This window comes from Lactuca serriola, chromosome 5 (assembly GCF_051521515.1).
Source record: "Lactuca serriola cultivar US96UC23 chromosome 5, Lser_US96UC23_V15, whole genome shotgun sequence".
In the NCBI taxonomy this organism is placed as follows: domain Eukaryota; kingdom Viridiplantae; phylum Streptophyta; class Magnoliopsida; order Asterales; family Asteraceae; genus Lactuca; species Lactuca serriola.
Genome location: NC_136412.1, coordinates 264,907,651 through 264,927,609, shown reverse-complemented (window position 1 = coordinate 264,927,609; position 19,959 = coordinate 264,907,651). Strand labels below are relative to the sequence as shown.

At 38.0% G+C, this 19,959-nt stretch overlaps 1 protein-coding gene across 1 annotated transcript; it reads right to left on the bottom strand.

Annotated features, from left to right (window-relative positions):
• Nucleotides 1-10,986: 10,986 nt before the first annotated feature.
• Nucleotides 10,987-11,880, bottom strand: LOC145050457 (uncharacterized). The gene has a single exon (XM_078998702.1). The coding sequence runs from the start codon at nucleotides 11,878-11,880 to the stop codon at nucleotides 10,987-10,989; it is 894 nt and encodes a 297-aa protein (XP_078854828.1).
• Between the last annotated feature and the right edge of the window lie 8,079 nt (nucleotides 11,881-19,959).

Below are 19,959 nucleotides of genomic sequence, written 5' to 3'. Positions count from 1 at the left end.
CAAACCCATTGATTTGGTAGCACGACCTTATCACTTTTGAGATCACTCGTGGTATCATGGAGGCCACCACTATGGTTTTTGGTACCATCAAGGAGGGGATTATGGAGCTTCTGGATGAGCGAATCGGGGACCTTCGAGTAGAGAATGCTTTAAGGCAGTTAGGCACTCGAACTCCCTTTTTTCAGGAGTTTAAGGCCTATGGAGCACCAAATGGATCACATATATGGAGAATATGCAACGAATGAGATTCTATCCCGAGGGGGGGGGTGGGATTTGCCTCTTACCTTCTAAGAGACTGAGCCTATGAATGATGGGAGGAAGTCAGTCGTGCAGATTGAGGCTGTGGCGAACATGTATTGGGGGGAGTTTGTGTCAAGCTTTCACGAGGAGTTTGCACCAGAGATTGAGGTGTAGTAGCTGGTAAGGGAGTTTCGGGACCTTCATCAAACTAATGAGACCGTGGCGGAGATCACCACTAAATTTCATTAGAGGGCCCTATTGGTTCCACAGTATGTTGCAGATGAGGAGGTGAAGAAGACGAGATATCTTGGCATGCTGAAGGATGAGATTAGAGAGTTTGTGAGCTATTCGGGATGCAAGACCCTGAATGATATGATTGAGAGGGCTCGGGAACGGAAGATCAAGCTAGAGCTTCGGACGAAGCACAAGCTACAACAGGTATAGACAATAGTGGCCAACAGATCCGGAGCCACTACTGCAAGTACGACAAGCCGCACGGTGGGGCATGTCGAGTAGTGGGTTCAGGTTGTTTAGGATGTCGACATACGAGTCATATGAGTAGGGATTTCCCCCGAGCTGCACTGATTTGCTTTCATTACAATCAGATTGGCCATAAAAAGGCCGATTGACCAAGATTGATAAGAGGGGTAGTGGAGACACCTGATCCAGCCACCTTGAGGATTACTGATGGCCGCCAGGGAAAGGCGGAGACACCTGTGGTGAAGAGCAGGGCATTTTAGCTAACTACCAACGAGGCTCGTTGTAACATTCTGCAAATCAAGGTAAAATTTTTCATTTTTGAAACCAATCTGAAACCATAAGCGTTTACACATCATAGTTACCAAAAGTCATAAACATGAATCAGAGTATCCCAAAATCATAATCTTATAAAAATCCAAGATGATGTGCACGATCAAGCATTTGCCTTGCCCCGATCATCTGAAGAACTTGAAACATAAAACTAAAACTATAATCCAAAGCATAGTGAGTTCCCCCAAAGTACCACGACACAACATATAACATATACAATCATGCATGCTGGGTCTAATCAGTCATCGGACTAAAATACCCGTGGGTCTACATCCATCAGGATGGATTACCCCCAACCCAATCAGTAATCGGACTGGAATGCCTCGACCCATTCAGTCGTCAGAATGTAATGCCAATATGCAGCGGGTCCAATCATTCATCAGATATGATACCCTTGGGTCTGTAACCATCGGACTGGAATACCCTAAGTCTGTTGGCTAACACATATAGCAGTAAAGCCTCAACCAAAAACCATAATATGTCGACATATACAACAGATAAACATATAACAAGTCAATAGGCAAACAAGTAGATCTACATATCACTACCGCATAGCAACATCATATATACCATGACACAAACAACATCCTATATACTAGGATACATCACCTAGTGGGCTGGCATTGGTGCCTTCGACCTAGAAGTATAGTGAGGAAAACCCAACTTATAGTCTAACAAAATAGCGGAACAACACGCTGCTCCAAATACCAACTCTACAGGTCACCTATACAACAAACAGTGACCAAATCTCAAACAACATCTCAAAATACCCAAAATGTCCTTAAGTCAAACTTGGTCAAAGGTCAAAGTCAAAATTCAAAGAAGTCAATCTGACTGATTACGCTAAGCGTACTTAGTAACTATGCCCAACGTAGTGCATCCTTGACCAAAACACGTGACCTTGAATAGGTACGCACATCGTAACCCTTGGTACGCCTAGCGTACTATGTTTGGACATCATCCTTCTTATTAAGTGCTTATTCCTTAAGGCGTTTCCATCAAAACTCAGATCTAGACTCAAAACATCAACTTAAGTCATAAAATTTCCACCTTTATGACTTTCCATGGCTAGAAAAGGTCCAAAAGCTAAAACCCTAACTTATTAATCCATTAAGACATCATAACTCTCGCATAGAATGGATAGAAGGACCAAGATCACATTTTTATGGTTCCTAATAGCTCCATAATGGATAAAGTTGGAAACTTTATCCATTAGGATGGTCTAAACAACCAAGATCTAGTCTTTAAGTCTCAAAGGGACCAAAAATGCATGTTTCTCAACTTAATACATTAAGTCCAAGTCTCCAACCTTCAGATTTGAATAAATATGATGTTTAGATGGATAAAGTTTCCAACTTTATCTATAACAAGGTCACAAACTTTCAAGATCTAAACTTTATGCACTAAAGTGACCAAAAAGCTCATAACACCCAAAACTAGCTAGATCTAACAAATGCATCATCAAGATTCAAGCTTTATACTTTATGGAGTTAAGAAAAGCAATGTAGGCTCTAGATCCAAAAGCTTGAGCTTCAACTATCAACAAGCTTGAACTTCTCTTTCATCCAAAATGCACTCAAAAGACATAGAAAGGCTCAATATTTGTTCCAGGAGGTAGAGTTTTGAGTTGGAAGCTCAAGAGAGTGGAGGCTGATGTTAGGATGAACCCTAAGGGGTTAAAGTCCTCAAATAGTTCTCAAAACCACGCAAATGAGTTTTTCACTTTGCGGAAGTACACCCAACGTACCTAAAATTACACCCAACATAATGCCCTAAATACATGACTCCTCAGCCTAGTATGCCCAACGTACTCCTGGTAGTACGCCCAACATACTACCAGACTCTCTTCTTCGAGCTTAACTTCAAAAAACCATAACTTCTTTGTTTCTAGTATGATTTTAGTGTTCTTTATTTTCACAAAAAAGGTATTGAATAGCCCCACAATCCTATCTAATTACTTTTAACTTAAAGCATACCGAACTGAAGTCCTTATTCCAAAAAAGAAGTCTGAAACATCACTTTTCCCATTTTACCCTTTGAATCCAAATACATACCAAGGGCTTGGATCGCATAACCAATATTATCAACATCCAGTAGGTTCTAAACATATTCCATTGAAGCCCAAGGCCTTTACTTGATCCATTTATTGTCCAAAATCCCGAAATAAGAAACTTCACAAAACAGGATGTTACAGCTCTACCCCACTTAAACTGGAGTTACAACTCTACCCCATTTAAACTAGATTTCGTCCTCGAAATGCGTCTAAGTTACGATTTTTGAAACAACACCAGCATATTCCATAAAACCCTCTAACCATTTCAAAATCAAGGCATCTTATAAAGAAAACGAGAGATTGCTCGGAAAACCATAACTACTAACAAACTACCTAATAACTTGAAAATGCTTAACCGAAACAATTTTCTTCCTCTCCCTAAGTGTATGACCCAAATTCTAGAGAAAACCACATAAATCGGGAACTCTTAGAACTACAACCACAAACCAACTTCGTCACTATACTCCCCGAAACCGGAAATCAATCAGTCTAAACTTCATAAACCTTACCCTAAGACTGATGATCGTCCATTCGTTGAACCTACCCCTAGTTCTTGACTAGAAAGACCACCAAAACATGCTTAAAGAATACTCAAGACATACCGATCGCAAATTCCGCCCAATCCTAAATCCAAAAATTATGCCCAAAACCTTACACACTTGTCTTCTTGACAAGCCATCACCAACCTACTGCTCTCAAGAGCATAATGATGGACCATCCAAGAGTCCCACATTGCATCCAAATCTCTTATCTACTCAGGTGTACATCCACCTAATAAATCACTCGAGACATTTACAACGAACTTCATGACTCGAGTCTCCATAACCAATACCCAACATTGGTAACCAAACTTGAAATAAACAACTCGTAATAAAACAGGGTTCTTATCGCCACTACTCCACAAGAGGCTTCAAATGCACAATTATTACTCCCAATAACTTTTAACTGTCCACATGATCCAAACCAGCTGGTCACTGAGTTTCCCAACTCCCACAATGCACGAACACTCCAAAAATGTAAGAAAACTAACGATCCGAGACCTAAGAGTCTCAACCAAAAGACTACCAGGTCCTATCCATATGAATCATACAACCATTGGTGCACGATACATCGTGACACCTAGTACCCACTAAACGATAAACTCATGACACTAAGCCGATCTTTCCATCATCTCATCAATGGCCTGAAGACTCACGACCAGCACTACAAGGGCCTAAAGGTACCCAACCACCAATCCACCGGCTTACAGGAACCCAATAATGTAAGTCCCCAAATTTGGAACCAACTAGCGATCAAACACAAGAACAAGCTAAAATCAATAAGAATAAGAAGGAGTAGAAGCAAAAATGATCCAAATTGCACACGTTTGTATTGAGTCGTAAACGTCAGGTACAATAGAACACACACATACAACCATTAACACTTCTGACAAGACTGACACCTATTTATAAGGAATAGTGAACCGAACACAGTTCACGGCTGCAAACAAATTGCAGCCGCAAACACCACTTGAACCGAAAACAACATGTTTTCGGTTCACCCAACCGTAAACACCGTATATAGACAAATAAACACTAACAAGACCTATACATATGAATGCCTAGCCCAAACCAACAAAATATGACCTAACAAATAAACATCCCTATGGATGCTAATTGAACACAAATACAGGTCAATCTAGATACCAACCCTGTCGACACGACATGTCAAAACTTGATTCCGTGCAGACCCAAATCCAAACCTAAAAAATAAACAACGTTGCCCCAATATCCGAACTTCCGATAACCAAGGACATTTTACAAAATCGAGCCTACTATGAACCATTCTACAATCAACGATTCAGGGTACCTATACCCAGGAACCAAAATGTACCATGTACAGACTTTGAAGATAGGTCAACACATCCATTAAACTCCAACTGATATAGCTTAAAACTTCCAAAGAATCTCCGCTATTGACGATGAACGACAAGACGAACGATCAAGAGTGCATTGAAAACTAATCCATTGATCTAATACACTACTGGACAAATTCCAAGAGGGACTAAACATATAGAACTCTAAAACTGATTGGTTGGTCAACAACTTCCCAACCTAGACTATAGATATCAATCCATACAACAAGCTGACAAATCCTTCAAAAATCAATACTCAACCTGAGCGACCCAACCGCCTCTTAACCTATTCATCGATGTTCCAGAAAGGAAACCCTGACTACATTGATCTCCTTGTCCAACAAGTTTTTTCCACGAAGATGAATCTTGCGTTCCTGAATAAATACATCTGATGGCAACTTGCTCTGCACCATCATCTTGACCAAATCCTAAACCAAAGTTTCTCATACCCAAACCACAAATCCATATGACCCATTCTTCTAAAGCCATAACTCGAAAAAAATGATGATTCTCTAAGCAGAATATCCATCTCTCCTCTAATTGGGGTTTGAACCACCACCAACTGACGTTGCAAACAGACCAAAACTCAAATAGACTCACCCAAATGTATAGCATCCTTGAACCTTAGGATATATAACATAATGCAAGATGATCTTCTAGATAAGTACCAAGAAAACTCCTAGAGATTTCGAATATCAAATGGAGACCTTGATAGTTCCCTAATCATGGTTGCCTCTAACATCAAGAATTTCATGAAAATGTATAAGCAAAACACCAACTTCCTATCTAGAAAAAAATGGATTACAACACTCCTTGCCTGCAAATTCCAACCATCAATTCATCAGAATAATCATTCATAAATACAAAAGGCATCATTATTATAGTCAAAATACATAAGAGACAACAAAGTGTTCGCTCGCGATTCACTTCCCTAATCACTTGCAACCATCTGCTAGCGCCTAAATTGCCTATACCTCAAGAAAGCAGGCCCTTGATCTTATCTCAAGGAAACCATACCACAAAAATCCTCTTGTGCATTTCCATACTGCCATTCTGCCACCAAATACTACAACCATCTAGCCCCATGTTGGGTTTACATCTCAACCCCGAAAATCACATGTTTTCCCTCTTTCCCCCTGAACATGGAAATATGGAAGAACATAGCCTCTGCCGAAGTTAGTGACATTCCAATCCATCTGCTAATCACTCATCCTCCGGTTATAATCCTCGAGCCGATCATAAGAATCGATTCTTTCTTGAGTCCTGTGACTCAACTGGCACTACCTCGAGACCTCAAAATCAACTAACTCACCTAGGTATGCACCTTTAAAACCCAACCTGAAATGGCCACTAAGGCCCAACAATCACCAGAACCATTCTCAGTCTGAAAAACCATAGCCAAAAGATCGAAAAATACGAAACCACTACAACAAACCATGGTTATCAAACCATTCGATTTACCCCCAACTAGCTCCTTAGAATCCTCATGAATTCCTTTGATTTGAGTAGGGATCCTATGTTTCTAGTAGTATGGACCCACTACTACCTTCCACGCATATCCATACTTTCCTCAAGAAGCATCCTAAATCCTCTAAGTCACATCATCTTAATGATACTACCAAAATACGTTAAACAAAATAGCTCCCACACTAAAGCACTTCCTATGCTCTCCTAGGATCCCCACTTCACCCTGCCATCGACTGCTGAAAAACCCCTATTAATGTTATTTAACCACTTCATGAATACAATCACATGTAACAAAACTTAAATAGTCTTTTGACTAAAAAACCCAACCCTACGGCGGTTAGAATCAAACGACGGTTGCACAATAGGGCCGAATCAATAATTTTAAAATTATTTAGCCTTTGCAACATGTAACTTAACATATCCATTTAATAGTTAACTCACATCAATATGAGTTGCACAAAGCACAAAGCAATCAACATTTAGGCAAAGAACCTAACTGGCATTAAGACACCATAAAATCAGACAGATCCTTACATGTAAATTTCGAACCACTAGGCCTAAGAATCAAGGGTACGCATACATCTTGTATCTACTCTCTCAAGAGCGGCTAACCATTCATCATGCTGGAATGCTATAAACTGCACGCACTCATGAAATTTCCACTAACCCTGTAGCCGCTCGTGCATGCTAATCATACATAAAACTAGATTCCATAGATAGTCGAATACTTGATTGTACCCTAATCCCAAAACCAAACAAGGAACAAGAAATAAGGCTAAACCGAACATTCTCGGGCTATAGAAATTTAGTTAGTTACAACTATGATGAACACGCTAAGCAACTACAGTAATGATTTCAATTACATCTAACATACAAGAAGTTCTCCTAGGCTATCAGGCATCATACATCAGACAATTCTATCATGCAATTTGTGAAGATCCCTAGCCTACCACTAGCATGTAGTTCTATCGTTATCATCATAGCAAATAATGTTGTGGATATCTTGGGGTATACTTTCTTGCTCTGGCTGATCGTACTCATCTCATCCTTCTCTGGTTACTTTTGAAAACACTTTTGAAAACCATTTTGAAAATTTTTATAGATCCTTACTTTGAGACTGGATTCACAAAAGTGTTCATCCAATTCTCTCAAACCATGGCTTTGTATGCAACAAGATTCCTCCCTTTGATAAGCATAACTTCTCTGCTTGGAAATCAAAGGCCATGGATGCTCTTTAATTTATTGAATTTGATATGATTGATATCATCAACAAAGGTCCTATCGTCGCTATGCATAAATCATCCAATGATAATGCATCGAGAAGTAAGCTGAAAGGGAAATATGTGCCTAGATATAACAAGGAAGAGAAAAGAATGTTGAATCTTAATGTAAAGGCGAGAACTGCTATTGGAAACTCACTCCCTTATTCTGTCTATCATTTGGTTCAGAACTGTTTAACCGCTCAAGAGATGATGGTTACACTATCATCTGCTTTTGAAAAAGAAAACTCCTCATATGATGAAAGTAAGTGTCTCACAACTCAGATTGTTGAATTTCATGCTAACACTTCAATCGACAACGCTGGGACTATTGACGTTGATCCTTCTCAAGTTGCTACAGACTCTAAGACAGAATGGAACTCTACATCAACGTATCAGTTAAAAAATCTTGTTAACTACTCTCCTATAGAAAACATAAAAAGGATGACATGATTGTTCACTTACGTTTCGATTTATTGGTCTCAAATAAAGAAAAATGTTCTCTTAGCTTTGAGTTAGAGAAACTAAAATAAAAACTTATTTGTGTTGAAAAATATCAGTCTGCATTAAAAAAAGAAAATACATGCATCTCATTGACTAATAATTTTCTTCACACAGAAAAATGAAAATTTTGTCGATCATGCTAAATGCATTCAAATCATTTTGAAAAACTAAGCCTCCTCTCACTTTAATGTCACAAGAATTATAAATGCTTAGATTCATATCAGTGTGAGAAAATTCTTAGAGGTGACATAGAAGGTGTTGCATCCTTAACCAAAGCTGTTGAGACTAAACAAACCTTCTATAAAACTGATTGTTTAAAAGAAGATTTTAAGAATAGATTTGTGAGCTCCTATACTATAAATCAAACAGTAATTGATACTCACTGCTCCACTGATTCTAATGGTATCACCAAATGTGTTACTCGATTAGTTGATCTTGATCCTTCTCATCAACCTCCTCATCGTGAGTATGTTCTTCCTTCTACTAAGATGTTGCCAAATTTTCCTATATGTAATGCTGAATTTCATTCCCTAAACAAAATTCTTAGCGTGTTTCCTCAGTGCTCAGTTAGCAATTCTGAACCTAAAAAACAATCATAGTCGTCTAGCTCAAATGACTCTTCAATGCATCATAAACCTTATGAAAAGGTAGTATCTGAGCATACCATCGATTACGTTCCATGTTCTATATCTAAAACAAGAAATCTTAAATCAAATAATCAAAGTTCTTTAGATTCTTCAGTTGAAAAGAAATCAAAATCTAATGCTAAAGGAAAAAAAATCTAGGAATCAAAATTTTTTATCGATGTGGTGATGCTTCTCACAAAGTTAGCAAGTGCACCTTTGAAAATAATTCCATCCACACTGACAACACTATGAATCACAATCATAAGTGGATCAAAAAGGGAACTCATTGAACTGCCTCTCTAATGATTGTTATAATATCTTTTCTTGAGTGACCCATTGCAGTTGGGTCGGTGTATATTACATGTATAGTTTTTGTTTCTTTTGTGTCAGGGCTTATTGTATATTTTAGTTTTCGGGTAAAGAGCATATTTGGTATTTAGACAGCGGCTTCTCAAGACATATGACCGAATTCAATTCGCTTCTGGAAGACTTCATAAAGAAGGATGGTTTGAATGTTACGTATAGAGATAATGAAAAGGGAGTTACAAAGGGATATGGATCCAACAAGTGTAACTCTGTTGTTTTAAAGAATGTCTCTTACGTGGAAGGTCTTCAACATAATCTCTTTTCAATCAATAACTGTATGAGGATGGATATGAAGTTATCTTTAACAAGAGAGAAAGAAAGGTTGTTGATTAAAGGGATGTAACTGTTCCTCTGTAAATCGACAGAATGAAATCTTTGTTCTGAATATGTTTTCTGCTGACAACTCTCTACGTTGATGCTTCTTCTCTCATGCTTAGTCTCATCTAAATTGGTTGTGGCACAAAAGGTTATCACATTTGAATTTTAAGAACATATCAAAGGTCTCAGGGAATCAAATTGTAAGAGGAATTCCCAAGATACAATATGTCAAGGACAAGCTATGCTCAACATGTGAAAAGGGAAAGAAAACCAAGTCTTCCTTTAAACCAAAGTCCTGGTCTTCCATTATCAAACCTCTTCATCTTCTTCACATGGATCTTTTTGGCCTAGTTCCTGTTAAGTCAAGAGTTGGGAAGAAATACACTTTCATCATTGTGGATGAATTTTCAAGGTTTAAAATAGGTTGTCTTTTTTAAGAAAGAAGAGCCATGTCGCTAATGAAATCATTTCTCTCAAAGCAACGAGAAGTTCTTTATGATCACAAAGTAAGGAAGTTACGTAGTGATCATGCGAGTGAATTCAGAAACTCCTATCTGGAAGACTTTTATTCAAACTCAGGAATTTATCAAACTTCTCTGTTGTTAGAACTCCCCAACAAAATGGTATCTCAGAAAGAAGAAATAGAACTCTCATTGAAGCTGGAAGAACTATGGTCGTTGAAGCTGGTATTCCTTTGTCCTTTTGGGCTAAAGCTATCAATACGACATGTTATACCCAAAATCGATCCATCATTGTTAAGCGCCATGAGAAAATTGTTTATGAGCTACTGAAAGGAAGGAAACCAGACATCTCCTATTTTCATGTGTTTGGATGTGTTTTTTACATCTTGAATCAAAGAGATCAACATTCGAAGTTTGAAGCTAAAGCTGATGAAGGGATATTTCTAGGTTACTCTAGCGTATCTAAGGCTTTCAAGGTATTCAATATTCCAAGGAAAATCATTGTGGAAATAGCTCATGTCACCTTTGATGAATACTCTGTTGGAGTAGCCCCTACAGCCCCTGAACAAATAAAAGGAAAACAAGGAAGTATTCTTTGTTGTTGCTGCACACAAAAATAAGAAGAAGAGGAAATAGGAAACTGATTTCTATTCAAAAAGCTGCACACTTCAATCCAAAAGTAAAAAAAAAGGGCTATAAATAGCCTACAAATACACAACGGAAACATAGAAAACCAAACTAAAACCTAGCCACTAGAATAGGACACTATAAGACCAAGTATACCACGTTTTCTTGACTTGAACCTAGTCAAATTTCCTTTATTCAAATACTAAATAAAACAAATAAAAGACTAATCTTTTTTTACCCAACCCATTTTTCAAATCAGCCCATCCATGTCAAGATTATCCAACACTCACCCCCTTAATCTTGACAGTAATCTGATTCCTCAAAGCAGTGCTGGCTCATCATCATCTTGAATCATATTAGCTTATTCTTCTTTTATTTCTTTCTTAGGACACTCAGCTGCATAATGTCCATATTCTTGACAATTATAGCATTTAATATGTCTCTTGTCTCGATACATACCTTGCTCCCTTCGATCTTCATAACTTTGGAACCGACCATCTCGACCTCTACCACGACCTCTTCCTTGACCTCGACCTCTTCCTTGTCCAGATTGATCTTGATTGAAGTTACCATGTTTGGTTCTCTCTTCCCATTCCTCTTTTGACAGTAAAAGTTTGTTTTGATTTTGATCACTCTCATCTTCATCAATAACCTTGATTCTCTCTTCATATGCCTTCAACCTTCCCACAACTTCCTCAAGTGACATGTCCTCTATCTCGGAGTATTGCTCAATCGATGCAACAATCTGCAAAAACTTCTTAGGAACTGAATTTAGTAGTTTTCTTACCACTATCTCATCCTCCAAGCTAGACCCAAGACTCTTGAATTTGGATGCAATTTCACTAAGTTTCCCCGAAAACTCATCAATCGTGTCACCCTCTTTCATCTTCAACATCTCTAGCTCGGTTCTAAGTGTTTGCAGTCTCGCCTTTTGAACTCTTTCGGCTCCCAAATACCGCACACGAAGCGCTTCCCACACATCTTTTGCATCCTTATGCTTAGCCACTTGAAGCAATATATCTTCAGGTAGAGTTTGAAACACAAATGCTCTTGCCATCAAATTTTTCTTTGCCTCAATCGCTTTTCCAGTTTCCGGATTAACTGCTTCCCACAAGCCGTATGCTTGTAAAATCGACTCCACCATAATTGACCAACTTGTATAATTTGTAGTTGTTAACTTGGGGCATTGCAGCGGGATACTTTGAGTGGTGACGGGTACAACCTGACTTGATCCTCCCAGGTTTGTTGCTGGCATCTTCCCTAACTTGACCTTTCTTCTTGTACAGAACCAACCAATTCAGATCACACACACAGATCGCTCTCTTTCTTCTTGCACAGAACCAACCAACACTTGAGTTATTTCTGATATATATATATATATATATATATATATATATATATATATATATATATATATATATTGCAAACCACCAATACACACTTGCAGGTGCACCAAAACTTTGTTTTCTGATCTTCTTCCTCACTTTGACTAGCTTCTTCACACAGAAAGCTTCACCACATAGGTTCCTGTCTTCTTCACCCAGACCTTGAATTCAGCACACAACTTTCTCTTCACACAGATCAAAAAGAAAAAACCAATCACATAGATTTTTTTGCTTTGGAACTCGGCTCACACAGAACTGCAACAGCAACAGGTTCACATAGAACCTCTTCAAAGATCCCACATGTTGAGCCTAGGGCTCTAATACCAAATGTTGGAGCAGCCCTTACAGCCCCTGAACAAATAAAAGGAAAACAAGGAAGTATTCTTTGTTGTTGCTGCACACGAAAATAAGAAGAAGAGGAAATAGGAAACTGATTTCTATTCAAAAAGCTGCACACTTCAATCCAGAAGTAAAAAGGGGCTATAAATAGCCTACAAATACACAACGGAAACATAGAAAACCAAACTAAAACCTAGCCACTAGAATAGGACACTATAAGACCAAGTGTACCACGTTTTCTTGCCTTGAACCTGGTCAAATTTCCTTTATTCAAATACTAAATAAAACAAATAAAAGACTAATCTTTTTTTACCCAACCCATTTTTCAAATCAGCCCATCCATGTCAAGATTATCCAACAGACTCATTCATTTAATGATCGAATTGATCACCCCTCATCAATTTTGAATGAACTTGCTTATAGTCCTTTAGACCTTGTACCTGAGTTCTTGCCAAGTGATGTTGAGCCTGTTGTCCTAAATGTTGATCAATTAATCAGTTCATAACCTATCTATGAAGATCAGGATGTCATCCCTGAAGAAATTAATCCATCAAATCAGGAAGATATTGCTCAAAGTAATACAAATGAAAGTTCTAATACAAGAATTCTTCAAGATCATCCTGAATCTCAAATCATTGGAGATAAAAATTTTGGGATTCTCACTTGTCGCAGAGTCAGCAACAAATTATGCATGTTTTTTAATTTTGTCTCAATGATCGAACCAAAGAATTTTTTTAATGCATTGAAAGAAGCTAAATGGATCAAGACTACGTTGGATGAGCCGAATGAATTTACATGTCATCGTGTGTGGACTCTTGTTCCAAAGCCTCAAGGGAATACTATCATTGGCACTCGCTGGGTTTTCAGGAAAAAAAATGGATGAGGATGGGATAATTATAAGAAACAAAGCTAAATTTGTGGCTCAAGGTTTCTGTCAACTTGAAGGGTTAGACTATGATGAAACATTTGCTCTTGTTGTTAGAATCGAAGCAATTCACTTGTTTCTTGCCTTTGATTCTTTTAAGAACTTCAAAGTCTATCAGATAGACATCAAGACTACCTTTTTACATGGAGATCTTCAAGAAGAAGTTTTTCTAAAGCAACCTCTAGGGTTCGAAAGTGAATAGTTTCCAAATCATATGTATCATCTTGATAAAGTTGTCTATCGACATTTAAAGCAGCCTCCTAGAGCATGGTATGACACATTGGCAAGCTATCTTCTTTCATGTGGATACAAAAGAGGAAATATCGACAACACTTTGTTCATAAAGCATTCAGGATCCCTTATTATTCTTTCTCAAGTGTATGTGGATGATATCATCTTCGGATCCACTAATGAAATGCTAACTTCAAAATTCACAGAGATCATGGGCAAAAAGTTCGAGATAAGCATGTTGGGTGAACTAACCTTCTTTTTTGTTTTGTAGGTCAAAAAACTAACTGATGGTATTTTTTTTTGCCAAGCTAAATATATTACATATATGCTGAAGAAGTATAGATTCTCTGATTACAATCCAGAAAAGACTCTGATGTCCCTATCAACATCTATTAGCGCCGATCCAAATGGAGTTGATGTGAATGCAACTATGTTTCGAGGAATGATAGGCTCTTTACTCTATATTACCGTCAGTCGCCCCGACATTATGTTTGCTACTATATTGTGTGCTCGTTATCAAGCTAATCCTAAGGAATTTCATCATCTGGATGTGAAAAGGATCTTTGGTTACTTAAAGCATACACCCAATCTTAGGTTATGGTACCCTCGTGATTCTGAGTTCAAGCCGGTGGGATACACTGACTCCGATCATGGTGGATGCGACATCAATCACAAAAGCACTTCAGGAGGAGCTCAAATGCTTGTAAATAGATTAGAAAGCTGGTACAGCAAAAAGCAGATATCAGTGCTTGTTCTACCATTGAAGCTGAATATGTTGCCTCTGGTAGGTGTTGTGCTCAAATTCTATGGATTCAGAATCAACTCTTGGATTACAATCTAAACTTCTCAAAGACTCCTATCTGTTGTGACAACACTAGTTCAATTCAGATGATACACAAACCAGTGCAACATTCCAACACCAAGCAAGTTGATATCCGTCATCACTTCATTAGAGACATTGTTCAAAAGGGAAAAGTAGAGTTGTTTTAAATTCCATCCACTGATCAGTTGGCTGACATTTTCACCAAGGCATTAGACGAAAAGAGTTTGAAGAAATTAATTGCAGAGCTTGGCATGCTTTTAATGACTTAATCATTTTCTAACTGTTATGATTTAACATTGCTTTTGCCTGCCTTATAAAAATCACAAAAACAAGTGCTACTTTTATTATGTTTGCAAATTTTTACATTTAGTATTTACAAGTATTTTCTTTCAAACCTATGTAAGATTTATTTGCATCGTCTTCCTTCAGAATTTGTAAGGACCGAAGGCTTCTCGAAAGATCTTATTACTCCCAGTGTTTAGAAAAAGAGTGGCATCATGTCCTCTTCTTCTGGAGAACACACTCTTTCTCCCACACGCACTGTCATGAAGGCAAAACGCAACCATCTATGTAGTAAGTCTTGTTTTCATCTACTGACTCATAATCTGATAAAACCTTGAATTCCTTCATGTTGATCTTGAAAACACGATTGTTTTATGGATTTGAGTCAGTTAACTCGTACGTTACAAAGACTATTTTCTGCTATTCTCTTGCTCCTAATGAACATGAAGCTTAGAAAGCATTTGCAACGCTTTAATGATAAATGGCCTCATCACTCTTGATTTTTAATGAGATGTTTTGTGTACTGATGATTTTATCTTTACTTGTGTTCTCTTTTATAGTCAAAATTCAAGGGGTCGATATCTCGGAAAATGGAAGTATACTGTGACAATCCGAAATTTATTCCGTCGCTGTAACCCATTTCCGTTAATAAAATTTGTTTTTATTGAAAATTTTCCGTTAACACTTTGGGATAGACAAATTAATTGAGACTTTTATTATGACTTCATATGTGTCGGAACGAAATTAAAACACGTGAAACACCCCCAATTTTCTTATGAAAAGTTTCTAGTTTACGACCAAGTCGGGTTACGACCATTTAATCGGGTACGACCATAAACTCCGTTTAGCATCGGGATTGAGTGGATCCTCACCTGGCCGCAAACTCAAACCCTATATAAGGGATGAGTGGCCTTCATTTGAGCCTTTTTCCCACCCTTATAGTCTTCTCTCTCTACTCTCTCTCTACAAGTTGGATTTTGGTCAAGAAACACCCCATTCAAGCTCAAAAATCGTAAGTAATCCTTCCTAGCTTGTTGTTTAGCTTTGTGTTCATGCAAATTTGTGGTTGAATCATTCAAATACCTCAAAAACTTGCATTTACGGTTGAGGAACACCCTCCAAAACCGTAAACACCCATAAGGGGTTTTGAAGCCCCAAAACACTTCTAATGCTTAGCTATGACTTAGAAACTAGCATGGATGAACTTAGAACCCCAAAAACATATCATAAAGGGAGTAAAAATGAGTTTATGGTTGAAGCACATTCATGGACCGTAAACTCCCTTTCATGGTGTTAAAGTGCCCTTAAACACCTCCTATAGCTTGGATTAATGCCTAGAACCTTGTATCCCTTCATTTGAAGCACAAAACCATGAAAAAATGAGCCAAATATGAGTTTACAGCCGTAAACTCATGTGTTTACGGCAGTAAACTCACCAAGGGTCATTCATAAACCGTAAACCCCATTTCCAAGGTCATTTCAAGTCCCGATCACTTCCTAAGCCTTTGATTCAACCCTAGAACCTTCCCTTGTGCAATATGAGACCTTTGAACACCCAAAAACACCCCACCCATGATTTTAGGGCCGTAAAATCATGGGGATATGGTCTTTGGGCGGTAAACACCCCTAAGGGTTTACACTCGAAGAGTAAACTCCTTATCGAGGCCATACACTCCTTAGATGCAACCCGTATCACTTCTAACACTTGAATTAAAGTGTTTTCGTGCATCGGAGTGTATTATCTTACTTAATTAGTGGTTCAATGTCTAATTAGATAAAATTATGTATCACTTAATGTTACATAGGATCCTCGCGCGCGTTCAAGTCCTAAATTGACACCTAACGTCCTACCCGACACACACACGTCAGGTGAGTTCATACCCCTACCTTTTTCCGAGTTTTTCATGTTTTCAGGGGGAATACAAGCAAAAGTACAAGAGAACTTGTACTCTAAATCTATTATTTCGCATGAAATGTTTACATGTTCAACATGCTTTTAACACAGAAAACTGTTTTTACCAATCGATTAACTTGTAGAGATAGTTTTGAAAACTAAAACAAGGAAATTTGTGAAACTCATTATAAAATGTTATATTTTATATTTCACAAAGTATTCATGCCAATCATAAAACGGGATTTTCCATATTATTACTTGTAAATTCGTTATTCTTAAGATTGGAGACTATCCTTGGTAACACTTCCCCGGATTTGAGAGTGTAGGACTAACCTTGTAACCAGAATCTCCCGGAGGGAGAACGTGTCTTTTGTGTATAGATCTATACGGGGCTGACTACCCCACACCTTGCTGCTAGCTACAGTGGGACCGGCAGGTCTACGGGTGACAAAAGCCATAAAATGATACTGACCTTGTTTCGAGCTATATCTAGTTTATCGTATGGTTATAGAACTCGCAAACTTAGATAATGGAGATTTAATTTTAAGTAATAATGAACCTAGTGAACTAACCTCAAAGTAATAACTGTTTTGATTACTAGAGGGTATTAGTGATACCCTTAGGAATTAGTTCACTACCTACTTATTAGTTTTATATTTGTGTTAAAACTAATGTACTTTATCAAGTTTAACCGAGCTTTCAGGGAAACTTCACTAGTATGGTAGATACTTGTACCTTTTCATTCCGGATCGATAACCAACCATTAAATTTAAAGGAAAATAAGGGTTTTTCCTGGGATAACTTAACTTTCCATAAACAGGCTGTTTAACAAATGGATAACTAAACTTCTTTTATAAGAAAATATGGGATTTTCTTGGGAAACAACTTTTCATAAAATCAAAGGAACATTTTCTTTCACCAGAAACCAACCGCTTATGAACTCACCAGCTTTATGCTGATATTTTAAAACTACTTGTATTCTCAGGTTCTCGTTAGACAGGTATCTCGCTTACTTTTGGAGAAGACGGTGCATATAGAAGTCTCGTCTATACTTTTTTTATACTGATGTATATATAAAACAGGTATTATTTGCTTTCAAACAAATGTAAATATTCCTATGTAATGTAATGGTTGTGTTTACTATGCTTGCTATGTACATTGGTTGTGATACTACGCATGACGTTCCCACCCCCGGACGTTTCCGTCGTTGTTTTCCTGACGGTTCGGGAGTGTGTGACATATAATTATAACTATTCATTTCAAAAGATTTGATGGAATGAGTCTTCATCACCTTTCTGAAAAAGTTGCACACATTTCGTTGCTTAAACTATTTTCTAGTTTGACTAACTCTTTTGTTTGTATTCTTATATTATTTATTATTTTGTACCATTTTTTTAAAGGAATCCGATGGTGGCAATTCTATGCCTAGTATGTAGCTTTTAACAAATTATCATCCCTAGAAGCATGATGTTGTATGTGACTAAATCTCTCTAAGTTTCTCATCAACGAGACCATCTCCTGAGAACATTGAGTCACCCCCTCACGCTGACTGTCTAGCATTGTCTAAACTTTCTATGTGAGATTGCATGGTCCAAATAAAAATTTGATAAAAAGGCTTGGGTGTTTATCTTTAGTTGACTATATTACCTGAACCTATCCCTGGAAGCTTGCTTGTCGTATGCATCAAGTCTCATGTTCTGCTGAAACAATGAGCATAACCCGATGGCTTATCCTGATTGCATAGTCATCAACATAAAAGTTGCTTGTCTGGTCCTAAAATGACAAAGGGTTGTTCATGTCCCTGACCTCCTAGTCTGAGGTATGACATGGTACCATTATGAGTTAATGGTGAATCTTTGATTCTAGAATGCAACATAATCTATGATACAAAATTTTAAACCACTTCTTGTTCATGAGTTAAACTGTTTACGATTCACATTGATTTTACCTGAGCATGACTGAAACAATCCATTTTTTCCCCTATCTTCTTAACAAAACTTAATGATTCACTATGTTATACCACACACTGGTAAAAGTTTGAAATTTTGTGCCGATGGCTAGTCTATGTACCGTAGACTATCATACCCACCAACCCATTCTTGCCCTTATGTTCTTCTTTAAAGTTTTATGATTAAGCGTAATGTACAGTACGCTGATGAGAGATTGAAAAATATATACCGATGGTTAAGCTAAAGCACCACATTTTATCACACGCATCATACCACTCTTGCCCTTCTCTTCTGATAAAAGTGATTAATGAGTTAGCATATGAAACCACATGCTGATGAGATCTTGCAATACTATGTCAGTGAATGGTAGTTCATACGCATACTATCAGGTGACATCATAGTCCTATACTAGACTACAATGTTGCATCTCTAATACTCTCCTCTAGTTCCTTCTCCTGCTGATGTCAAAAAGGGGTAGAACTATCTTGTCAAAGCTGAAGAAACTTATGATAGTTTAGCCAATCTAAAGGGGAATGAAGCCCAAATCACCAATATTTGTCGTCCGCTTGTTAGGTCATAATTATGTGGTTTGGGCTAGGCATCTATCTTGTATAGGTCTTGGTGGGATGTTAGAGTGTGTTGTGGTGGTTGTGTTTTGTTAGTGGGTGTGTGCGGCCATACACGTGTGTGCAGTCGCACACGCTATGTGCGGCCATACACGTGTGTGCGACTGCACTTATGTGTGCTGGAGTGGGTAGTATTTAAAGGGTTTTCAGTCTGTCAGTAAGTACGAATGAACAGTGACGTGTATGTGTGTAGTTTTCAAGGTGTACCTGACATTTATGAGTAATAGATGTGTGCATGCTTGATGTTATTTCTCTTCTACTCCGTCTACACTCTATTTTGATTGTTATTATCTCATTGATTACTGATTTAGATCCATAGTTTGGGACTTACAATTGGTATCAGAGCCATTTCGGTATCAATTTGAAGCATTTTAGAGTGTGTGGTTGCAAAATTTTGTTGTTTTTGAAGTGCATTTATACTTTTTGATCAAGGAACTGTTGTTATTCACTGTTTTCAATAGTTTGATATCAAAATTCCTTAAAGCAAATCAGAGATTCTTACATGTGTGGTTGAGATTTTTGAGTGTGCGGTTGAAGCTTTGAAGGTGTGCGGCTGAGACTTTGAAGGTGTGCGGTTGGAACTTTGAAGGTGTGCAGCTGAGACTTTGAAGGTGCGCGGTTGGAACTTTGAAGGTTTGCGGTTGAGACTTTGAAGGTGTGCGGTTGGAACTTTGAAGGTGTACGGTTGAGACTTTGAAGGTGTGCGGTTAAGTGTGCGGTTGAGTATGCGGTTGGAGTGTGCGGTTGAGTGTGCGGTTGGAGTGTGCGGTTGAGTGTGTGGTTGGTGTGTGCGGTTGAGAGTGCGGTTGGAGTGTGCGGTTGAGTGTGCAGTTGGTGTGTGCAGTTGAGTGTGCGGTTGGTGTGTACGGTTGTGATCTGG